The 24696-nt window shown below is 36.7% G+C and overlaps 2 protein-coding genes across 3 annotated transcripts; both read right to left on the bottom strand.

Annotated features, from left to right (window-relative positions):
• Window positions 1–1035: 1035 nt before the first annotated feature.
• Window positions 1036–3824, bottom strand: LOC111878007 (elongation factor 1-gamma 1). 2 transcript variants are annotated; one of them, XM_042902802.2, is made up of 8 exons: window positions 3669–3814; window positions 3225–3487; window positions 2842–2988; window positions 2691–2751; window positions 2543–2595; window positions 2340–2441; window positions 1720–2221; window positions 1036–1629 (listed from the first exon to the last, which is right to left on the bottom strand). In XM_042902802.2, exons 2-8 carry the CDS (start codon window positions 3309–3311, stop codon window positions 1250–1252), a joined length of 1332 nt encoding a protein of 443 aa, XP_042758736.1. In that variant the 5' UTR covers window positions 3312–3487; window positions 3669–3814; the 3' UTR covers window positions 1036–1249. The 2 variants fall into 2 exon arrangements, with proteins under 2 accessions (XP_042758736.1, XP_023730283.1); XM_023874515.2 differs by lacking the exon at window positions 3225–3487 and having other exon boundaries at window positions 3669–3824.
• Window positions 3825–7028: 3204 nt separating this feature from the next.
• On the bottom strand, window positions 7029–9896 carry LOC111878008 (elongation factor 1-gamma). The gene is made up of 8 exons (XM_023874516.3): window positions 9732–9896; window positions 9584–9627; window positions 8952–9101; window positions 8796–8856; window positions 8654–8706; window positions 8460–8561; window positions 7830–8334; window positions 7029–7743 (listed from the first exon to the last, which is right to left on the bottom strand). The coding sequence occupies exons 2-8, from the start codon at window positions 9590–9592 to the stop codon at window positions 7364–7366; spliced, it is 1260 nt and encodes a 419-aa protein (XP_023730284.1). The 5' UTR covers window positions 9593–9627; window positions 9732–9896; the 3' UTR covers window positions 7029–7363.
• Window positions 9897–24696: the final 14800 nt, after the last annotated feature.

Below are 24696 nucleotides of genomic sequence, written 5' to 3'. Positions count from 1 at the left end.
GAATAGAAAAACTTCATTTGTTTTGGTCGAAAGAAAAAATCATATTACAATTATCATCGATGCGACATAACCCATTTCTTCAAATCATCATATTTGGATCGACATAACCCATTTCTTCAAATCATCATATTTAGATCGTGAATGCTTCAACTACGTGAAAACTTTTGAATCACAGTATCTTCAAATCCTTCTTACATGTAAGATTTTATATAACACAAAAGACACAAAAAATTGGCATTTTTATACTAAACTTTTCACTATATGCTAATTAAGCATAATATAAATTATAAAACTTTTGAGTGTTAAATCATAATTAAGAAAACTTTTGAGTTGCATTAGTTAAAAAAGAGGGTTTCAAATGAATGTGGTTTGAGGAAGTTAAAAAAAGAAGTTTCAAATGCATGAGATTCAAAAAAAAATATTAGCTTTATAAGTATGTATCATATAGATATAGATATAGATATGGGATGTTACTAGTTAAAAATTGAAAATATGGATTAAATGCAATTTGACACTCAATGATTCCCTACAGTGTTCTCTTTAATTTACATAAGAACAAGTTACATCTTTTAACCCTTGAACTATTGATGACTTGAATATATTGGAAGGCAAATTTCCACAAAAAATAAATGACTTTTTTATTTTATTTTATTTTATTTTATTTTATTATCACAATGAGATCAAAACAAGTCTTTCCTTATGTTTCTTTACTACGTGACATCAACATTTTGGTTATGTGACGTTGACGTTTTGGTCATGTTCCTCTTGACAAATTTAAGAAAATTTTACACAATCTTTCTTTATATGGCCATGCATGTCTTGACTCTTGTATCATTTGTTCTCAAGCTAGACAACATCGTTTGTCCTTTCCAAAAAGTATCTCTCATTCAGCTAAAACTTTTTTACCAAATTCATGTACAGATACACATACGACATAAATAGGTACATCTGTTGAAAAGTAATAGTGATGCATCCTTTCTCCCTAAAGCATTTATTTCACTCATTAAACTCAATATGTATCTCTAATTAAGATCATTTGGAGTGATAATGCTTACGAGTTGGGTTCAATCATTGAACGAAACACATATTTCCAAGTACATGCCATAATACATCAACGAATCATCAAGTTTGATATCTAGATATTTACAGAACATTCTATGTGTAAACGGCCCTAAAATTGATGTAATCTTCAATAATTTTCACATGTTATTGGAAATCCGTTAAGTTGTAATCTTAGAAGCATTTTCCCTCATTTGAAGCATTTAGCATCCAAAAGAGCTTCACCCTCAAAAGGCTCAAAATCTTCAATCATCTGATTCACTCGCTCCTTTTGTGCCTCGTCAGAAAGGTCAACCTTGGTCCACTCGTAAAGCTCCATGTCATAACACTCATCCATCACAAATTTTGGGATTTCAGTCCCACGGAAAAGCCACAAACCCTTGACCTTGAATGGAGGCTCGTTTCCAATAATCAACATCTTTCCAAAAGCATATTTCCTTGCAAGATCCATACGCTGAAGGAATCCACCAACCTTATTCATTGTCACAAATGAGACAGTGTTCTCATCATTGTACTTGTAGTTACAAAACCACAGAGAGTAGCCCTCTGGATCATACATGTCCCAAAAACCTGCAACAAAATCAACAAATATATCAGCCAACTGTTGTCTGAGAAGAAGATATATATTTTTTTTTAAAAAAAAGTCAAAAAAGAAAATACCTTTGATTGCAACCTCACGGAAGTTAGTTTTGGTGTTAGAGTAAAGCCTTTTCCAGTCATCCAAAACCATTGGACTTGGAGGCAATAAATCAAGAGGATTCTTTGCCTTAGGCTTGGGTGCCTCTTCCTCTTCTGGGGCAGCTTCGGGTTCAGGCTTGGGCTTAGGGGCTTCTTCTTTTTTAGGTTCAGATTTTGGTTTGGACTCTGGTTTCTTGGTGGAAGTAAAAGGAAGAACAACTTCTGCTTGCTTGACTTCCCCCATTCTTTTAATTATCTTACTGAAGTTTGGTTGATTAACCATGGTCCAGAAATACCTCTCAACATGAGGAAACTCAGAAGTGAAACTCTTTGTAAACAAAAATTTAAAACCATTCACCAAGTTGCATGTCATGATGATGTCAGCCAAAGTCACGGAATCACCAACCAAAAAAGTACGTGAAGCAAGATGCGTGTTTAGAGCACCAAGACCTCTTTTCACACCAGATATATAACTCTCCTCAGCCTTCAAATCATGCATACACACAGATTTATCATATAGACCATTTCAAAAAAAAAATATCAAACGAGCAAAAGAATAATATTAAAAAAAAAACAAAAAGAAAAGAGCAGGAGTAACTAACAGATTTGATGTATGTGGCATATCCAAGTCTTGGAAAGACCCATGCTCTCATATTTGCATCAAGCTCCAATGCAGAAAAGTCAATCCACTGCTCAATTTGGCCCTGTATAAAATATTTTTCTAAAATTAAACAAACTTTTTTATATAGAAGTATCATTATTCCTTCATCATGATTCATGAGAAAAGAACACAAAAAAAACTTACATATTCTATCGGTGAAGATCCAAAGAGAGTATTTTCAGGCTTCAAACGAGCAACTTCAACAAACAATATGACAAAATAAGAACCATCACCATAATAATAATTAAAAAAAAAAAAGATTAGAAATGTTAATGACTATTTTGTCCCTCACCATAGCGAGCAATTGCATTACTCTCAAATATAGGCCCCTCGGGAGTCTCAAGCGCAGGAACCTGCAAATCATATGGTGTAAAAAATTTAAAAAAAAAAAAGTATTGAATTTTTGTAGGAAGTATAAATAAGATTAAACCATAAAACAATACCTTTCCAAGAGGGTTCAACTTAAGAAACTCAGGAGTCTTATTTGACTTGCCCATTTGAAAATTTTCAGCCATTTTGACTTCAACATCAACATATTCTGCAGCAATTAATGCCTTGCAAACATTCTTGTTTAATTCTGAATGTATAATCTGTAACAAGCACAATACATCAAATGGAAAGGAATCAGTTGACTCAAGAATATAAATATCAAAGGATCTCAAACCAACAATAGAGCCTCACATCTCATATATCAAAAGCTAAGACATCTATTCTACCCCACAAAGTAGCATAAAGATAAAGCCAACAACAACAACAACAACAACAACAACAACAGAAGTTTTAACAATTAAAATAACTTCAACAAAACAGAAAATTAAGTGCGTACCAGAATAGAGAACATAAGGTTGAAAATGCTGATATAACCACAAATAACATTCAGAATAGAGCAAATAATCATGCTAAATAGAAACATATTGCTTAAGCTCCGACATATTCTAAATGTTCTAAACCCTAACCCGTTTGGACCCGTTGCCCAGCACGACTATAACTACAGAGCCAAAGCATGATCGATTGATTACACAAAAGGCAAAACACAGCAATGTCGAAGATTAGAGTAGCTGAAGTGAATGATTGGAGTCCTGGTGAGTTCTTCAAATCACGAAAAAGAGGGAGAAAGTTAAAATCAGTAAACTAAACAAAACAATCTACGAAAAATGCACATCAAAACCCACATCTGTACGATTTGTATATAAAACAAGAGATTCATAACAAACTCCACTTAAGAAAAGCATCAACTAATTAAAACTAACACAAAGCAACAAAAACTCACCAGCACCATTGCTTAAATGACAAGAGGAACAAAGGAATGATCCGCCTTTTGATATCGATCTAGAGTAACAAAGAAAATCCAAGAGTGTATCAGTGTTTAAAGAGAGTGAGACGAACTTTGTTAGGGTTAAGAGTTAAGACAATGTTTTAAAACCCGGGTTAACCAGGTTGGTCGACCAGTTGGATATTGAACGGTAAAAAATAACGGTCATTTAAGAGTGATATTTGGTTATCAGATTTTATAAACATGTACCATACATATATAGGTGAATATTACTATTTAATTCATTAATTATAGAGAATATTTCTTATTAAAAAATATAAAATATATGAGTTATAAAGAATATTTTTTATAATTAAATCATTTCACATTTTTGTCTTAGAAAATATTGTTTTTGGCTTTAAATCCCTTTTGTTATTTACAAATTGGATTGGACCGACCTGTTACGCAATAAACCGATTAAATTGTTGTCTTAAAGCCGTTATAAAAAACTAGTTTACTATGAATGAATTAATAAGACAAACTTTTAGGTGATTAAATAAGAATTGGAAGAAGAATTTGATTACGATGATACAGAGAAAAAGGATAATGCTTTAAAGGGTAACTAATGTTTTTTATTTTGTACATATATGATCATTAAATGTAATGGTTATATGTGTACAAAATAAAAAAGATAAGTGATTAAATATATAAAAAAAACATAAATGACTATATATATATATATATATATATAATACCTCCGAGCCAGTTAGCCATAGAGAGCCCTTCCACCGAACGGGACTCGTTACTTTTCTTGGATGAAGACTATGGGAGTTTTAAGTTATTATCCCTTTAGAAAACATGTTTGACTTTTCAAATGCAATGTTACATTTTTCTTATTTCTATATAAATTAACTTAATGTAGTAAATTTACTTTATTATTAGTCTATTACATGACATTAAACATCATTATTTGATATTGTAAAAAAATTATCATGCTCTTGTTAATGATAGCAAATTTTATATGCTAAGTGATTGCGAGTTCAGTATCAATGATCGTGGCGTGTTTGAATTCATCAATTTATGAACAATTGTTGTTTGACAATCGAACTACACTTTTTGGTATTGTAGTTTTTTTTAATGTATTTGGCATGATCTTGTACTTTAGAGATCAATACATGTGTTGTGGGTTGACCTGCGACCCGTTCGCTGCATTTGGTCAAAATAATTACTCAAAATAACCTTAAAATGAATTAAAATGATTTGTTCTAACTTATCATCTCCATTGAAAGTTTTTTTTACTGAATATTAAAAATCACCTAAAAAGTGTTTTTTTTTTTTTTTATTATTATAGTCAATTATTTTTGGGTCAATACTATCAACCATTTTTATCCTACTCACTTATTTTAGTTTTATGTTCTGTAGAATTAACTCTTTTTGTTTAATAATGTTTCAATTTTATTCATTTATTATAAGGAAATTTCCGATAAAGCCTCAATATTTTGGGTCTGTTTACGGTTTAATCATAACATTTACTTTTTGAATAGAAAAGTCCTGATTATCTAATTTTATACGATAATTTGTCATTTTCTGTTGTAAAAAAATAAGGATTGTTTCGTTAGTTTGAGTAAAATATAAAATAATCGAAACTTTTATGTTCAGAAAATAAAAGATTGGACAAAATTGTAAATTGGTTCAAAATATTGAGACTTTATTAAAGATTTCCTTTTATTATATATCACCTTTAAAGTTTTATTATTTTGAGTAATTATTTTTTTCATTTTGATTTCCAAATATTAAATTAAAATTTGTAATGGTCAAACAAAACCAATCAATTATTTACATGAAATGACAAGAAACCAACAATCGTTTATAACTTTAGGATTTTAGATAGTAATCTTCAAAAAAGTCCTTATATTATGGACTAATTAACAATAAAGTCATTGATTTTGTTAACGGAGAAAAAAGAATATTATCTTACTATCTTCTCTTTGTTATTGATATATGATTGAATCCAACTATAGTCTTATAGTATTATCTTTGTCTTATAAAGTACTTGTCTTATTGAAATCTTATTGTTTTCATTCCATATGACATAGGGTATTTCTTACAGTAATCGTATTGTATTTTGTTTGTGTGGTAGATAGTATTATTTTGTTGTGATGTTATTATGCTCTTTTTGTTTCACATCGGATATTATATTACTATAATCTTCTTTTATTCTCTTTGTGTGATAAAGGGTACTATCTAAATGTACTTGTAATTTATTCTTTATTGTTTGGTAGAGGATCTTGTATTACTGTAAGATTAAAACCATGATGAAAATTTACAAATAAAAAAAACATTTATTTTTAGATAATATAAATGTAGTATTTAATAACTTGTGGTACTTTTTAGTAAAAACCAATGAATGTTGCCTAAATTTGCAAAATGTTTGCATGTTAGTCGATATTTATCATCTAATGGGACGGAAGGAATGCAAAAGGTAAACCGGCTAATATCATCGAGAAATTAAATATCCACCTATCATTTGTTCATATTAATACTCCTACCCATTTAAATGATGACATGTGTCATATTAGTATCCTAAAATATCATTAGAAATCATTAAATTAACATTAAATGTTACATTTTATTGGGTAGAAGATATGTAGGAACAAAAAGTAAGAGGATATTTAATTTCTCAATATCATCTGCATCTATGCGTATCTCTCAAAATGAATGTGAACAAAATAAAATAAAAGATATAGAACGATTAGGGTTTTATATTATTATCAGATGAAATGAAAAGGAAATACATAATTTATAGACCAACTAATTGGAGTTATCTAGCTAGTTGGTCTATAATATCCAATACAAAATAAAACTCAAAATCTTATTAATGTAATGCAATCTTCTCGTGTTGAAAATACAGTTTGTATCCTTTAACATGAAACCACGACTCTTCATTGTCATGGCCACAACATACATAAGACAAGAGCATTACATGGACGTATGCCTTGATGGTCATTTTTTTTTCTACAGACAACTCTACCTAAAATCGTATGTTACGAAGTGTGACTAGATAATGCTAACACTCGTGAAAAATAAATTACTCGCTTGTGCATATACAATTACACACAACAATGCCTGAAAATTTTCTATAAAGTTTTTTAAACTTTGAGAGAGTCGCATCAATCTAGACCCAAAATCATGGAACTCAGCCATTAACAGGTACCAGTTGTAAGCATCTTGACCAATGGAGCTTTAAGCCGGTGCATTAAGCGTATGATTACAAAAGTTTCTTTCCTCAACGCTACTAAATGAGCCTAATTACAAGAGGAAATACCAGTTCTGGAGCTTCAACTTTGAGTCTAAAATTATTGATGTTGGTCACACAAATCAATCGCATAGACTAATATATATTACACATGCTACACTTGGTAACATTAACGTCAAAGTATTTTTAGGGCTACAACAAAATGTCTTGCTTTACATTCACCTTTTGCTTTCTTACTTGAAATGCATAGCATTAAATGGGTTGCTAGTTGCTTTTCATTTCACATTTTGCTTACTATATCGATATTACAATATAGCACATCTTTTGTAGTCGTAAAAATTGCCAAACATGCTTGTGGGACACCTTGAACTTTGCATATCACTATATTATGGTCTTTGTTTTACACAAACAATACCAGATGGATCAAGATAGGTATCTGTCTATCAACACTTTCCCTTCATTTGAAGCACTTGGTGTCCAAGAGAGTTTCACCCTCAAAAGGCTCAAAATCTTCAATCATCTGATTCACACGCTCCTTTTGTGCCTCGTCAGAAAGGTCAACCTTGGTCCACTCGTAAAGCTCCATGTCATAACACTCATCCATCACAAATTTTGGGATTTCAGTCCCACGGAAAAGCCACAAACCCTTGACCTTGAATGGAGGCTCGTTTCCAATAATCAACATCTTTCCAAAAGCATATTTCCTTGCAAGATCCATTCGCTGAAGGAATCCACCAACCTTATTCATTGTCACAAATGAGACAGTGTTCTCATCATTGTACTTGTAGTTGCAAAACCACAGAGAGTATCCCTCTGGATCATACATATCCCAAAAACCTGCAACAAAATCAACAAATATATCAGCCAACTGTTGTCTGAGAAGAGGATATATTTAAAAAAAAAAAGGTCAAAAAAGAAAATACCTTTGATTGCAACCTCACGGAAGTTAGTTTTGGTGTTAGAGTAAAGCCTTTTCCAGTCATCCAAAACCATTGGACTTGGAGGCAATAAATCAAGAGGATTCTTTGCCTTAGGCTTGGGTGCCTCTTCCTCCTCTATGGCAGCTTCGGATTCAGGCTTGGGCATGGGGGTTTGTTCTTTCTTGACTTCCTTTTTAGGCTCGGATTTTGGTTTGGTTTCTGGTTTCTTGGCTGAAGGAATGGGAGGAAGAACTTCTGCTTGTTTGATTTCTCCAAGTATCTTACTGACATTTGGTTGATTAACCATGGTCCAGAAATACCTCTCAACATGAGGAAACTCAGATGTGAAACTTTTTGTAAACAAATATTTAAAACACATCGCAAAGTTGCATGTCATGATGATGTCAGCCAAAGTAACACAATCACCAACCAAGAATGTATGTGAAGCAAGATGTGTGTTTAAAGCACCGAGACCTCTCTTCACAGCAGCAATATATCTCTCTTCAGCCTTCACAACATGCACACAAAATTATCATTTTGACAATTTCACAAAACACATGCAAAAGAGGAAAAAAAAAACTTTTAAATTGATAAAAGAAAGCAAAACCAAAAACAAGAGCACGAGTAACTAACAGATTTGATGTAGGTGGCATGTTCAAATATTGGCAAGGCCCATCCCCTCATATTTGCATCAAGCTCCAATGTAGAAAACTCGATCCACTGTTCAATTTGGCCCTGTATAAAATATTTTAATAAGAATAGGTAAGCTTTGTTATAAGTATCACTATTCCTTCATAATTAGACAAATCACAAAGAAAAAAACTTACATATTCTATTGGGGAAGAACCAAAAAGAGAATTTCCAGGTTTCAAACGAGCAACTGCAGCATAAAACATAACAAAGTAAGCCAATTACTCAAAAACAGAAGAAGATTAGAAACAACTCAATAATGGCTTTTTGGTTCATCACCATATCGAGCAATTGCATTACTCTCAAATATAGGGCCCTCAGGAGTCTCAAGAACAGGGACCTGCATCAATGATGAATCATATCATGTAAAACTAAAAATAAAATTTTGAATTTTGTAAAAAGTTTTAATCAGATTATAAATCAGGAAAACAATACCTTTCCAATAGGGTTCATTTTAAGAAATTCAGGAGTTTTATTTGACACACCCATCTGAAAGTTTTCAGCCATTTTGATCTCAACACCAACATATTCTGCCACAATTAATGTCTTGTAAACGTTCTTGTTGTTTGACCCTGCATGCATAATCTGCAACAGGATACAAGAATGTAAGTATCAAATGATCGCAAACAAACAATAAACCTCACACTTTATAATAGTAAAGCAACAATAACAGCTGTTTCAAGTTTCAACAATTGAATTGGATGAATGAATCATAAAAATTAGGTCTCATCCAGAACATAAACAAATAGAAGATTAAGTGCATGATTAACATCTAACATTTCTAGTTGATTATGAAACAAAATCATCCAAATCGACAAGAAGATTTAGTACATCACTATAACTACACAGCCGATTGATGACACAAAACAGCATGAATATCTGAAAATTCTAGTGGCAGAGATATACAATAAAGTTCCAGCGAGTTTTTTCATATAACGAACAAAAAAAAAGTTAAAATCAGTAAACGAAACAAAACGATCCACGAAGATTGCACATCGAAACCCTCATTCGTACGATAAAGCGTCAAATATATAAAAAACTGATACAGCAACAAACGAATAACTCACCAGCCCCATTGCTTAAGGAACAAACGATCGCTTGTGATAGAGATCTACAGTAATAAAAAAAATTTAACAGTATATCATTATCAGGGTGTAAAGAGGAGTAAGACGATTAAATGGGACAATGAGTATATAATTGAGCAGAGAACGATACCTGGTACGCAGCGTTTACTCCCAAAGCAGTGACAAATAGAAATCTAGGGTTTTGGTATTGAGGTGCCCAGGTAGGCAGTAAGACTATCCATAGTAGACCACCAGAGCACTGCAATGCTCACCGGTCTGTTAAACGTAAACTAGAGTTAACATGATTCTCCAAAACACATTCTATCTGTTAATCTTAAAATAGAGTTAAACATGATTCTCCAAACACTATTTTATTTTACATTTTATCTTTTACATTAAAAAAGAATTCCAAATAATATTTATTTTCTCTAACTTGTCAAAATTTCATAAATAATGTATAAATTTATAAGGTTCATACAATTTTGTCTATTTTTTTTGTTATATTAACGTTAAAATTTATGTTATTCGATTAATGGTAATGTAATATTAGGATATTAATATTATAATATTTATTCTATATGGTCATTTGAAGATTTATTAATTATGATATCATGTTATAAATTATTAAAACGTATTAAATTTAAAATACATTTTGAAACAATTATCATATTAATATATAACAATAAATATAACAATATAATTAAATAAACTTAAAAATGGAGCAAGTTAAATACTAGATATATACAAACTCAAATTTAAAGAGCCAAATATGATAAATGAAATTTAATTTCTATTTATGAAGTAAATTAATAGTGCTACTCTAGATTTGGGATGATATGAAGTAAATTAATACTGTTACTCTAGATTTGTGATGATATTATTAACAGCTCTGTTTGTAGGCTTACAACTAACTAAAGTATTCTAAAAATAGAATGAGTTTGAAAGATAATTGTTTTATTTTAACTTTATAAATAAATATATTTTGGACAAAATTTCATAAAAAGTCATTGTAGTATCTCAAAATCTATCTGAAGTTTAGTCTCTAAGTTTTAAAAACCCCACAGATAGTCCATGTGGATTCAAAACTTTTGATATTTGATCCTTATTGCCAACTCCGTCATCTTTTGTCCGTTATCTGAAGTGTATTTTTCATCATTTTACTGGCATAAGGATCATTTATGAAGTTTTGCCTTATTTAAAAAAATCTCTCAACCGTAAAAGAAACTCTTCTCTCTCTCTCTCTCTCTCTCTCTCTCTCTCTCTCTCTCTCTCTCCAAAACCTCCGCCTCCCTAAAAGTAAAAAAAACCTCTCATATAACTTCTTGGTCCCCATGATAGTGAAATGACGAAAATGACCCTTGTGGTAGTGAAATGACGAAACTTCTTGGTCCCTGTAGAGGCAATGGAAGGAGCCTTTTATATCAAATAATTATTTATTATTTATTATTTATTATTTTTTTAATAAGGCAAAACTTCATAAATGGTCCATGTGTAGTGAAATGACGAAAATGCTCTTTAGTTAGCTGACAAAAGATGACAACGTTAGCAATAAGGACCAAACATCAAACATTTTGAAACCACAGGTACCATAGTGAGGTTTTTTAAACTTAGGGACCAAACTTCAGATTTCGGGATACCATAAGGATCATTTATGAAGTTTTGTCAATATTTTATGACAAAATTGCAAAAATGGTGCCTGTGGTATGCATTTTTTTGGGGTTTTGATCCAAACCACGAGTTTTTTTGGATTAGTGGTCCTTTTGAGTTAGTTTCATTGTAAAATCAGTCCCGATAAACTTAAAAAGACGCCTTTGCCCTTTTAATTTGTTTTTTTCCATTTACTTAATTGTTTTTTTCTTTTATTTAAATATCAATGTTAAATCAAATCAAGAATGGGACCCACCTGCCCCCTTTCTCTTTCTCTCTCTCTCTCTCTCTCTTCCTTCCTCCCTTCAGTCATTCCTTCCCGTTTTTCTTCATCACCGGCCAAGGAAGAGGTTGTCGGCCACCGGAGCTACCTTCTCCTTCCTTCTCCGACCGAGCAACACCACCCAAACACCCCTAAAGATCATCATGCTCTCCTAACCCTTGTCTGCAATGTTTTCTGTCGAATCAGAAAAGAAGAAAAAACGAGGAGCTACCAGAGGAGCCCCTCTCCCCACCATTATCGGCGATGACAGCCACCAACAGCTGCCTCTCTTTCTTCTTCACTCCCTTCTGTCGTCCATAATAGATCCAAAAACACCACCCTGATTGGCGACTGCTTTGCTCCTCCCCCTTCGTGTGTTGCTACTAGCGCCAAAGCAAATGAACTAAGGAGGTCTCGCCAGAGATCGACTGCTGTAACGCCCGGGTTTCAGGGCTAAGCATTTTTGTCAATGTAATAGTCTATGTCAACTCTTGTAACTCTTTTTGAAGTAATAAAGATGAATATTTGAGTATTATGTGAATTATGTGTGTTTATGTGCTTACTATTTAATTATAAATGTATAATTAATAAAGAATAAAAAAATGAGCGTCAAAATTAAAGTGTGAGATAAGCCCGATATCTCTACATCAAGTTGTAGAATATGTCTCAAGGTTTTCGTACATATAAGGAACGCCGAAATCCGAGTTATAACGAAGAAGTTATGACCCGTCGAAGTTTCGCGACAGAACTGGCACGATACCAGAAATGTGTTGGGTAAAACATGGGTAGATGTAATAGTTGCTGTATGACAAAATAAAACAATGAGAGGCCTCGTTATAGATGTTATTGATGATCCAGTCATCTAGCGGAGTATAGATGACGACCACGGACTATTCTAGACAGTCAAGTGGAACACTAGCAGGCTCGCAACCTGTAGGTGTTTATTTGAACCGTGTGTTTATTTGAACTGTGTGCTCACCAGATGTACTCCATCCCCCACATGGTTGCCTTAAGGACATTTATTGTTGAGGAATCCCCTTAGCAGTAGTGTCCGTCCCAATGATAATCCTTAGGATAGGTCCCTTATGATAGATGCTTAGGGACGTAATGTGAGGATAATGGGAACGGGTAATCGGGTTTGTTTAATTTAATGAAGATAATAAACTTATTTATTGTAGGTTGAAAACCCTATGTGCTCACCAGGCTCCCAAGCCTGACCCACTCAGTTTTATGTATTACAGGTAGTGGCGCTTGAGCATATATATGATGTTTTGATGAGGGATTACGGATATAGGCCTGTAGATATGAAATAATGTAGTAAGGCTTATATTATACTGTTCATGCTTTTGATCTGTACGAACATGACATCCCGAGTCTTTTAATGAAATACATTTCTATGGAAATGCTTTTGATAAATCTTTATCATATTTCGTTTTGGGACAAATTCCGCAACACTTTTATTTAAAATGTTACTCTGATTTTTAAACAAAGCATAAACAAACCGGTCTTTTCTGGCCGTGATTTTGGGGATGTCACAGTTGGTATCAGAGCATTAGTTTAAGCGAACTAGGAATATGGATTATTTCTAGACTTAAACTTAGAATGCTAAGCGATGACTGTGAGGTGTGAGCACTAGATTATTTTAGGAATTATGCCTAAAATGCTTTTATGTGCTAAATGCTTTGTGCCTGATATGCTATTATTTGTTCGGATCTATGGTCTGTTGCCGACCGGATCTGGAAACCTTATGTGTTTAGGATTCTAAACGTACGACTACGATATTAGAACTAGCATGTAAACGTTTCGGGGTGATAAGGACGATTTGAACATCATATCAGTCCTAAATAAAGATCTAAATTCACCTTATTCGGTGTATAGATCAAGATGGCAAGGACCCGTAGCGGAAACGTGAATGCAAATGGGAATAGAAACCAACCCCCAGTGATTGAGCCAATACCGATGATGGAAGCCGTTGCTGAGCCAGTCACAATGGCCGGAGTGCAAGTGATGATCCAAGCGATGTTGGATCGTCAAATGGAGGAAACTAGACGTTTGCTCCAGCAAAATCGAGAGGAAGCCACTATTCAGATCGAACAGCCCGAGTTGAACGAAGGGCAGACTGAGGAAGGAGACTACAGTGGAACTGTTGGTCAAGTCAAGCCACCAATAGTTCAACAAAATAACCAAGATGACGAATTCGAGAGAAATGGATGCAAGTACAAGGATTTTCAGACTTGCAAGTCATCGACTTTCACGGGAAAGGAAGATCCAATCGGAGTCATGGATTGGATCTCGGAGATGGAGTTAGCTTTCATGACATGCGGTTGCAGAGGGAAGCTACAGACCACGTTTGCAGTGCGTCAGTTTCGAGGAGGCGCTGTACGTTGGTGGAATACCTTGGGGAAGACTTTAAGCCCCAACAAGCCCCTGCAACTGACATGGGCAGAATTTCTGGTGCAATTCAAACGAAAGTACTGCTCAGCTCAAAACCTGCTCGAGCTAGAGAACCAGTTTCTAACCCTGAAGAAGGGGAGCATGTCAATCGATGAATACACAAACAACTTCACAGAAAAGATGGAGTTTGCCTTGCGTCTTGTTCCGGACGAGCTGACGAAAATTGATAAGTACGCAAAGGGATTACCATGGGAGTACGCGGTGCCAGTGCGTCAGGCACCTACTTTGGAGGCAGCTATCTGGGCTGCCAAGTCTGTGGAGGATATGATTAAGGGAAGAGCTGCCAGCAAAGTCAAGGTTGGCGAGAAGAGGAAATTTGAAGGGTCTGCTAAACCCAACAAAAAGAAGAGCAAGTTCGGTTCAAAGAAGTTCGGGGGAAGAAATGAATTGAAATGGTGTGAGAAGTGCAAGAAGAAGCACTCGGGAAAATGTAGTGAGGAAGTAACCTGCTACAAGTGTAGGAAAACGGGGCACTATGCCAATGAGTGCACCACCAACAAGAGGGTGTGCTACGAGTGTCGTGAAGAAGGGCATATCGCCAAGGACTGCCCAAAGAAGAAAGATGCGGGAAGGCCCAACATTCCACCGAAGCCGAAGGCGAGAGCCTTCCAAATGACGCTCGAGGCTGCGAAGGAGGCAGCAGACGTCGCTTCAGGTACCTTTCTAGTAAATGGTTTGCCTGCAAATATACTATTTGATTCCGGAGCCAACTACTCTTTTTGTGTCGCATAAAGTTGGTGGGAAATTAGCATTGCCTGTAGAAAAACTTGATAATGCCCTGATTGTAGAAGTTGTCAGTGGCAAATTCGTACCTGTTAGTAATCGTATTAAGAACATCGTCATCGACCTAAACGAAAACGAATTCCATGAGGAGCTATTACCCATAGAGTTAAACGGTTTCGACATTGTTTTGGGTATGGATTGGCTTAGCGCCAACGATGCCGATATATTATGCCGAAAGAAGATAGTTAGGATAAACCCACCCGGAAAGGAATCATTTATGGTGTATGGGGACAAACATAGAGTGAATTATGGAATCATCTCCCTGATGAAAGCTAGGAAATGTTTGTCCAAAGGATGTGCATCGTGCTTGGCATTCGTAATCGATGCTAAGAAGGAGAAGAAAGAGGTGCAGAATATACCGGTTGTGTGTGATTATCCGGAAGTCTTTCCCGAAGATCTTCCTGGATTACCACCTGATAGACAAGTGGAGTTTCGTATAGACTTGTTACCAGGAACGACACCGATAGCAAAAGCACCATACCGATTAGCACCGATGGAAATGAAGGAGCTTATGACGCAACTTCAGGAGCTGTTGGACAACGGTTTCATTCGACCTAGTTCATCACCCTGGGGAGCTCCGGTGTTATTCGTAAAGAAGAAGGACGAAAGCATGAGAATGTGTATAGACTACCGAGAGCTGAACAAGGCAACGGTGAAGAACAGGTATCCATTGCCAAGGATTGACGACCTATTCGATCAGCTGCAAGGTTCGAGCTACTTCTCAAAAATCGATCTTAGGTCAGGATATCGTCAGCTGAAAGTGAGAGATCAGGATATCAAGAAGACTGCGTTCAGAACGAGATATGGACACTACGAGTTCTTGGTTATGTCGTTTGGACTAACCAATGCTCCAGCAGCATTCATGGATTTGATGAATAGGGTTTGTAAACCATTCCTCGATAAATTCGTGATGGTGTTCATCGAAGACATTCTCATCTACTCGAAAAGCCAGGAGGAGCATGGCAAGCATCTACGAGAAGTGTTGGAAGTATTAAAGAAGGAGAAGCTTTACGCTAAGTTCTCAAAATGCGACTTTTGGATACGAGAGGTCCAGTTCTTGGGTCACGTGGTTAACCAGGAAGGGATAATGGTTGATCCCGCAAAGATCGAGGCTGTAATGAAGTGGGAACGTCCAAAGAGTCCCATGGAGATCCGAATCTTTCTAGGATTAGCCAGATATTATCGACGATTTATCCAAGGCTTTTCTTCGATAGCCTCTCCATTGACAGTTTTGACCCACAAAGGAGCGACATATACGTGGAGTGAGAAACACGATGAGGCATTCGAGAAGCTAAAGAAGAAGTTATGCGAAGCACCGATACTTTCTCTACCCGATGGAGTTGAAGACTTTGCGGTTTATAGTGATGCATCTGGAGTCAAGTTGGGTTGTGTTCTAACCCAGAGAGAAAAGGTGATAGCATACACATCTCGACAATTGAAAGAGCACGAAAAGAACTACCCCACTCATGATCTGGATTTGGCAGCGGTAGTATTTGCCTTGAAGATATGGAGGCATTACCTCTACGACACGAAGTGCAAGCTCTTCACTGATCATAAGAGTCTTCTATATCTCTTTAATCAGAAGGAGTTGAACATGAGGCAACGACGCTGGCTAGAACTACTCAAGGACTACGACTGTGAGATACTTTACCACCCAGGTAAAGCAAATATTGTTGCTGATGCTCTCAGTCGGAAAGTCAACCTTGAAAGGAAAAGGCCAAGAGAGTTGAGAATTGAATTCGTCTCGACGATTGTGGAAAGTATCAGGAAGGCTCAGGAAGAAGCTTTAGAAAAGAATGACCGAAAGGAAGAACGTTTGGGCAAAACGTTAGTGTTCGGTACAAACAGTCGAGGACTGAAGGTATTCCAAGATCGAATTTGGGTACCTAAGACGGGAGGAATAAGAGATCTTCTGATGGAAGAAGTACATAAGACCATGTACTCAATTCATCCCAGTAGCACTAAAATGTATAGGGATCTAAAACCCTACTACTGGTGGTCGACGATGAAACTCGATGTTGCGAAGTATGTGGCCGAGTGTGTGACATGTGCGAGAGTTAAGGCACAACATCAAAAACCGTATGGGAGTTTAGAACCTTTACCTGTACCCATGGGTAAATGGGAAGACATCACCATGGATTTTGTGACTAAACTGCCCAGGACGAAGAGCGGACACGACATGATTTGGGTAGTCATGGATCGTTTTACCAAGAGTGCACACTTCATAGAAGCCAACGAGAAGTGGTCTATGGATAAGCTCGCAAATGCTTACGTGAAGGAAATTGTAAGACTTCACGGTGTCCCTCTTACGATTGTATCAGATCGTGATAGTCGTTTCACGTCAAGGTTTTGGAGGAGTTTACAAGAGGAATTGGGTACGAAATTATGTTTGAGTACGGCTTATCATCCGCAAACTGATGGTCATAGTGAAAGAACGATTCAGACATTGGAAGATATGCTGAGGGCGTGTACCCTTGAATTCCAAGGGAATTGGGATGAGCACTTATCTCTGGTAGAATTCTCCTACAACAATAGTTTTCACTCGAGCATCAAGATGACACCTTACCCAGCCTTGTATGGACAAAAGTGTCGTACGCCGTCTTGTTGGCTTGAAGCTGGAGAGAAGCAGTTTATGGGCCCCGAGATAGTCCATGAGATTGCTGAGAAGTTGAAGGTGATTAGGGAAAGGATGTTAGCAGCTCAGGATCGTCAGAAGAGTTATGCTGACAAGAAAAGACAACCGATAACCTTCGAAATTGGGGATTCCGTTTTGCTTCAAGTCTCACCGTAGAAGGGACTTATACGATTTAGGAAACGAGGAAAGTTGAGTCCAAGGTTTATTGGACCGTTCAAAGTTCTTCAGAAGATTGGGAACCAAGCTTACAAGCTGGAATTGCCCGAAGAACTCAATGGTCTTCATAACACCTTCCATGTGTGTTATTTGAGGAAATTCAAGGGAGATGTTCCCGACATAATTCCAATATCAGAGTTAAGGATGGATGAGAATAAGAGGCTGATCGAAGAGCCTGAGGCAATTGTTAACCGTAAGACTAAGAAGTTACGACGCAAGATGGTCGACTTAGTGCTAGTCCGATGGAAACATTCGAATGGGCCGAACTCACTTGGGAAACAGAGGATGACATGATGAGTCGCTATCCACATCTGTTTGCTGATGCATGATTCCGGGACAGAATCATCCTAAGGGGGAGAGAATTGTAACGCCTGGGATTCAGGGCTAAGCATTTTTGTCAATGTAATAGTCTAGGTCAATTCTTGTAACTCTTTTTGAAGTAATAAAGATGAAATATTTGAGTATTATGTGAATTATGTGTGTTTATGTGCTTACTATTTAATTATAAATGTATAATTAATAAAGAATAAAAAAATGAGCGTCAAAATTAAAGTGTGAGATAAGCCTGATATCTCTACATAAAGTTTTAGAATATGTCTCAAGGTTTCCGTACATATAAGGAACGCCGAAATCCGAGTTATAACGAAGAAGTTATGACCCGTCGAAGTTTCGCGACAGAACTGGCACGATACCGGAAAGCGTAAATAGTGAATTTATGATAGAGCGAGATTTAGCCTTAGCGATCTAAACGAAAGTCGTAGAATATGTTACACTAAGAACATCGATAAAAAGAATGCCCAAATTTGACTTCGTATGAAGAAGTTATGATTTTTCGAAGTTTCGGAATAACAGTGTACAACCTGAAATTCGAATATTAGATTGAGTGATTTTTAGCCGACCCGACCTAAACGAGAATCGAAGATCTCGTTGACAGTAGCGTAACGAGAAAAAGATAGGCGAAAACGGATGTCGGATGAAGAAGTTATGAGGATTTAACGGACCAATCCTGTCCCGGCCTGTTAATAATATAAAATTTAAAATCGATTCAAAATTAGCCGACGGAGTCTAAACGAAAGTTGTAGAGTACGTTCCCACCTTCGCGTGGATATAAAGAACGTCGAAAACCGAGGTCGTACGCGAAAGTTACGAATTTTTGAAGTTGTAACTCGAAATTGCGAAGTCTGTTGCAAATTCGATGACGTGGCAGCACCACAACCGTCCGATGATGTCTCAGAAGTCGCTTCGGATTGCGACATGCCACCCCTCGCTTACGCCCCGCATCCGAAGTCTGTACGCCCCGCGTACCTTCGCTCTTATCCCTTCCGAGTCGGAGTGCGAGCCAGCTGGTGCGAGCTGGCAACCATATCCAAGACTACGCCCAGCGTAGCTCCTCGGTACGCCCGACGTAATGTCCGAGCTTCGCGCCTATAAAAGGGGTCCGAAGGCAGCCCTCATTTTCACACCAAAACTCACTCTCTCTAGCCCATTTTAACCCCCTAAACCCTAGGAAAAACCCCCTAGCACCCTAGGGAAGCCCCGAGGCTCCCGGAGTCCCGGGAAAAAGGAGTTTTTCGGTTTCGAACCGCTGCTCCAATTAAGTTCAGGTTTTCGATAAAATTCGCTGTAAGTGTGCTACGCTTACGCATTTTTTAATATAGCTTTCAAATAATTATAGGTATGTTATTAGGTCCTTAAAATAATTATTTGGGCTATTATTATGAGTTATATCGAGTATTATTAACACTTAATAATACTCAGACTAATTAATTTGTCGCGGTTATCGTTAGACTAAACCCTAGTGGTATTGATACTAGGTTTTATCGAAGGAATATCGTTTTGAGAGTATCGAAGCGCTGTCCGAGTGCTGAGTCACCACCTTTCAAGTGAGTGCATAGTTACTTTCAGCTTACACATAGATATGAAGTATTTTATATAAATTACGTGCTATGTGTGCATATTATCTGAATACTTGCTATCTATGCTGGATGAACGTTTTATACATGTTTTCAATGATTTAAATTGTATATGTATTTTATATCTACAAAATGTGTTGGGTAAAACATGGGTAGATGTAATAGTTGCTGTGTGACAAAATAAAACAATGAGAGGCCTTGTTATAGATGTTATTGATGATCCAGTCATCTAGCGGAGTATAGATGACGACCATGGACTATTCTAGACAGTCCAGTGGAACACTAGCAGGCTCGCAACCTATAGGTGTTTATTTGAACTGTGTGTTTATTTGAACTGTGTGCTCCCTTCCTCGGGATTTCTCAGCCACCACTGGAGCAAGCTTTGTTCCTTTATTTCTCTAGTGTTTGCATCTTATTGTTCGAAATCGAATACACACATCATTTATGGGTATTTGGTTAACATAATTTCTAGGTTTTTGAAAGGATTTCTAGGTTTTTGATCCATGTTCAATAAACAAGATGGACTTGGCTATATATTCAAATTTATCCCTGATTTCTCCTCATTTGGTATCGTATTGGCTGAATCCACATTGAGGTTTAACAAACGATGGAAGTTTAAGATCGATTCAAGGTCAATTAATTGTGGTAGTGGTAAGAAATAAAATATGTCGTCTTCGATTCAGGGGCCTTCGTTTTTTTTGAGAGCCCTACACCACCTCCTTATCGTTGAAATCGAAATTAAAATTAGACTGAAATCTAATATGGGGATGTTAAAATAGGAACTGAAATCTATAGATGGAGAAGATGAAAAACTGAAACATCGCAAGTCACCACCATCACCATTGATGTGGGTTTCATTTTTACATGTGTGTGTTGAATTTGAACATGAAGTTAGTTTGTAGGTTTTGTTAAAGGTGGAAAATCTATTTATGGGTTATGATAAGGAAGTAATTAGGTATTATTCATAACTCAGATGTAGCACCTGGTTCCTGGTATGTAAAATTTATCTTAGTGTTTTTCATTTTTAGCCTTGGACTCGGCGAGTTGTAGGTCCGACTCGCCGAGTAGAGTCGGGATCCGGAACACGTTTAAGTTGGCGACTCGGCGAGTCCCCGCTGTCTGATGAAACCCTAAATTTCAAGGGTTTGCACCCTATTTAAACCCTCTTATCTGCCCCCAAGCTCGCTCCCTTCACCCTCAGAGCTCTATACTTCGTTCAAGCCTTGTTCCTTGTGAGTTTGAAGCATTTTGGTGTGTTTTCTTGAAGATTTGGAGAGGGAAGGAGAGTAGATCAAGAAGAAGAGGAGGAGGCCAGGCATCCTTGAGCTATCTCAGTGTTTTTCTTAAGGTATAATTCGTTTTCCCTTTGTTTTCATGCTTATAGTCCCTTTTAGCTCCATGGAAGTCCTTCTTGAGTTTTTCCCCAAGCTTGATTGTGCCTTATGGTTTGTAATCAGTTGCTAGCCTCTAGATCTAGGTGTGATTGAGCTCCAGGAGCTTAGATCTACTGCCTTTATGGATCCATATTGCATGAAAGCCCTAGATGTACTCTTTTGGTGCATTTTGAGCCCTAAAACCTTTATTGGTGATTATTTACACGTTAAGTTGGAAACTTTACGTGTTATTCATGCCCTAGAAACCCAGATCTATGAATAGCATGAGCTAGATTCAAGCAGAATCACGTGTATAGTATTTGCATGTGGCCGACTTGGTGAGTCGTTCATCTGACTCGGCGAGTCGAGTCGCGAGTCCCTGAGTTTTCCCCCTTTTCGTGTTTTCGGGGTGGAGTGGTGAGTCGTGGGATAGGACTCAGTGGGTCTGAAGCTAGACTCACTCGTGAAGTAACTCGGTGAGTCAATGCCATGACTCGGTGAGTTCAAGGCAATCTTCTTGCCTCAAGAACAACTCGGCGAGTCACAACATAGAGTGTTCTTCGGATGAAGATGAACTCGGCGAGTTGTTCATACAACTCGGCGAGTAGGATGAAGGACTAGTGGCCTTGGGTATAGAAGGAAAACTCGTCGAGTCAACGCCTAACTCGACGAGTAGAGACGGATTTATGGTCAGACTAAGGGAAAGGGAATCGGCGAGTTGGCAAGCCAACTCAGCGAGTCTGGTCAACTGGCAGTTGACTTTGACTTGGACTCTTGATTGATTAGGGGTAAAAGGTCATTTTACCCTGAGGTCGATTAGCAGTATTTGACTGAGTGTTTCGTGGGAATTATAGCCGGAGGATTCCTGGGGCAGCAGCATCAGCAGACAGTCAGTTCCCGCGCAGATCAGCAGCTACTTTGAGGTGAGTTACCTTCCAGTAGCGGTGGGTCTACGACCACAATGCCGGCCCACCAGTAGGAGTTGTATGTTAGATGATTGTCTTTGTGATATCATCTAGGGTTTCTACTACCCCGATATGTTATATGCTGGCATGATATGTATATGTGATAGTAGTAGAGTTCGGTTTTTAGGACCGAAGGGTAGGTCAGACACCCCAGATATGTCTGACAGTATGTGATGATATGTTTATATGTTGGCATGATATGTTATATGTGATAGTGGTAGTAGGAGGGGAATAGTCCCCAAGTTCGGTCGTTAGGACCGAAGGGTAGATCGGACACCCCAGATATGTATGATAATATGTTATGTTATGATATATGTGCTAGTAGCAGTAGGGGGTGAAATAGTCCCCGAAGATCGGTTGTTAGGACTGATGGGTAGTCAGCACCCCAGAATGGCTTGACATGGGTAGTCAGCACCCCAGAACGGCTTGACACGGGTAGGTCGGCACCCCAGAATGGCCGTACCGGGTAGGTCGGGCACCCCAGAATTGCCCGACAGTATGCTCGATATGTGAATGTATGGTATGTGGTATGTTGGGGGAAACTCACTAAGCTTCGTGCTTACAGTTTTCAGTTTTGGTTTTAGGTACCTCTTCTTCGAAGGGGAAGGAGCTGGCGCGGTAGCGGTACATCACACACATGCTTGTATTCAGCATCATGAGATCTTCCTGGGGATTTGTACTCTGATACTTTTATGTTTTATCAAAATGTTTTCCAGACATGCACTATCTTTTGTGAAATGATATAATTGTTGAACGTTTATTTCTAATGTTTCGCTAAGTACATGTTTTAAAAATGAAATTTTTGGCTCGTATTTTTGGGACGTTACATCAGATCTTGTTCAAGTAGAAGAACTTGGAGCTTGGGAGTAGTCTTAGTGGAGAGGGGGAGAGAGGAAGAGAGAGAGAGAGAGGTGGGTCCCATTCTTATTTTTTTAATTATTAAAATAAATAAAATAGTATTAGATTTAAAAAGAAATGAAATAAAAATAGAAAATAAATACCCTAAGGGTATTACAATCATTTCACAATTAGGAGTGACCAAAAACACAATAAAACTAGGTCAAAAGGACCACGAAGCCAAAAAAGTCATGGTTTGAACTAAGACCCCAAAAAAATGCATACCACAGGGACCATTTTTGCAGTTTTGTCATATTTTATTTATAAAATAGGGTTAGAGATGCCATAAAACAGGTTCATCTTTCCGATCTCATTCATTCCTAACAACCTCTCTTTTACACACCAATTGTCATATACTCATTGGGTTTTTTCTCTATCTTTTCATTTATCCCTAAACTATGTAAATGCTCATTTTTTTTCATCTTCCTTGTCTCCAAAGAGAGACATACCATTTCATTCCAAGAAAATACATGTCGTGGGGAACAACTTGGTCAACACTGGTTAGGTGGTGCAATGTTCCCACCGATACTAAATGTCCACCTACGTCATGCCGATCTTATATCGCCTTTTCACACCCTTTGTACTACACCCCTCCAAAACTAGTTTATACTAACAAATCAATAGTTATTTTTTAATAAAGATAAGGCTAAATCAATATTTATTCAACAATATATTAAACATTAGTATAATCATTTATATGTATATTAACAAAACTAACCATCGTGAACAATGTTGTTTGAAAAAAAAGACGAACATTATGTGTTTTTGTAAACTAACCATTTTTACATGAAAACGATATTCCAAGAGTATCATTCTCGATTCCAGACTTGAACATTTCAGATTCTATAATGAAAACAACTATTCCTTTATGTTGTAAATTTGTAACATCCTTATTTTGGGCCTAAAATTTTATGTTTTTTAGTATTAACATTAACTTTTTTTATATAGAAATATAGAATAAAATAAAATAAATATATTTAAACTTGATATTAATAGATTAAATAAAGTATGGATAATTAAAAGTAATAAAACTAAAAGTTTCAAGTTGTTATCAAAAATTTAGTATTAAGGGGCTATTTATGCCAAGTTTGGAAATCTCGTATGTTAACTTTGATTTAAGGGTAAATTACACCAATCGTCCCTCGTGCATATGTCAGAAAGCGTGTTTAGTCCCTATTTTCAAATTTTAACTCGGACCGTCCCTTGTTAGTTTAAAACTTGCATACTTCATCCCTTTAGACATGAAAAGTCAAGTTTGCCCTTAATAATTTATTTTTTTAATTTTCTTTTATTCGTTAATCATTTTTAGACTTAAAAAAAAGAAAAATATATCTCTACCAAACCCTCCCCCTTTCCCTTTCCCCAGTTTCTTTCGTCTCCCTCGTTCTTACCATTACCGACAAGCACCCAAAACGTAACTCTCCGGCGAGACCACATTATTTCTTCCTCCTTTGTCCGACGATGGCAGCATAGAAGTCCTCGTCTTCTGCCCCCACTTTCAAGCTCATATATCGTTCCCTCATCGTATGTATATCTGTTGTAAATCAAGGTTGATAATGTGGTGGATGAAGTGGCAAGAAAATACGTTGGCAAGGCTTTGTGTTACAACCCATGTTCTTCTTCTCCCTCCAATCGGTCACCAGATGTGTCTCCTCCTTCATAACGCTTCAATTGACGTGTTCATGGTTATCTTTACAAACAAAACTTTGAAATGGATTTGGAGAAGGCTAAAAATGAGCTCGTGCTTCGTGTCCAGAGTGATGAATCAATTTATCTCAAGATCAATAATAAGATCCCCGGTCATGGAATCAGATTTGATCGGAGTGATCTTAATTTTCTCTATTGGCCAGGTAAAAGATTGAACTGGTTTCGTTAAAGCTAATAAATTTAATGCGAATTTAGGATTAGGGTTTACGATTGACTAGAATTTTGGGTTCTTTTCGGTGAAGTTATAGTGAGGTAGATCCATGT

Source organism: Lactuca sativa, chromosome 5 (assembly GCF_002870075.4).
Source record: "Lactuca sativa cultivar Salinas chromosome 5, Lsat_Salinas_v11, whole genome shotgun sequence".
Classification (NCBI taxonomy): Eukaryota; Viridiplantae; Streptophyta; class Magnoliopsida; order Asterales; family Asteraceae; genus Lactuca; species Lactuca sativa.
Note: the sequence above shows the minus strand (reverse complement) of the source record. Positions and strands in the feature narration are given on the sequence as shown.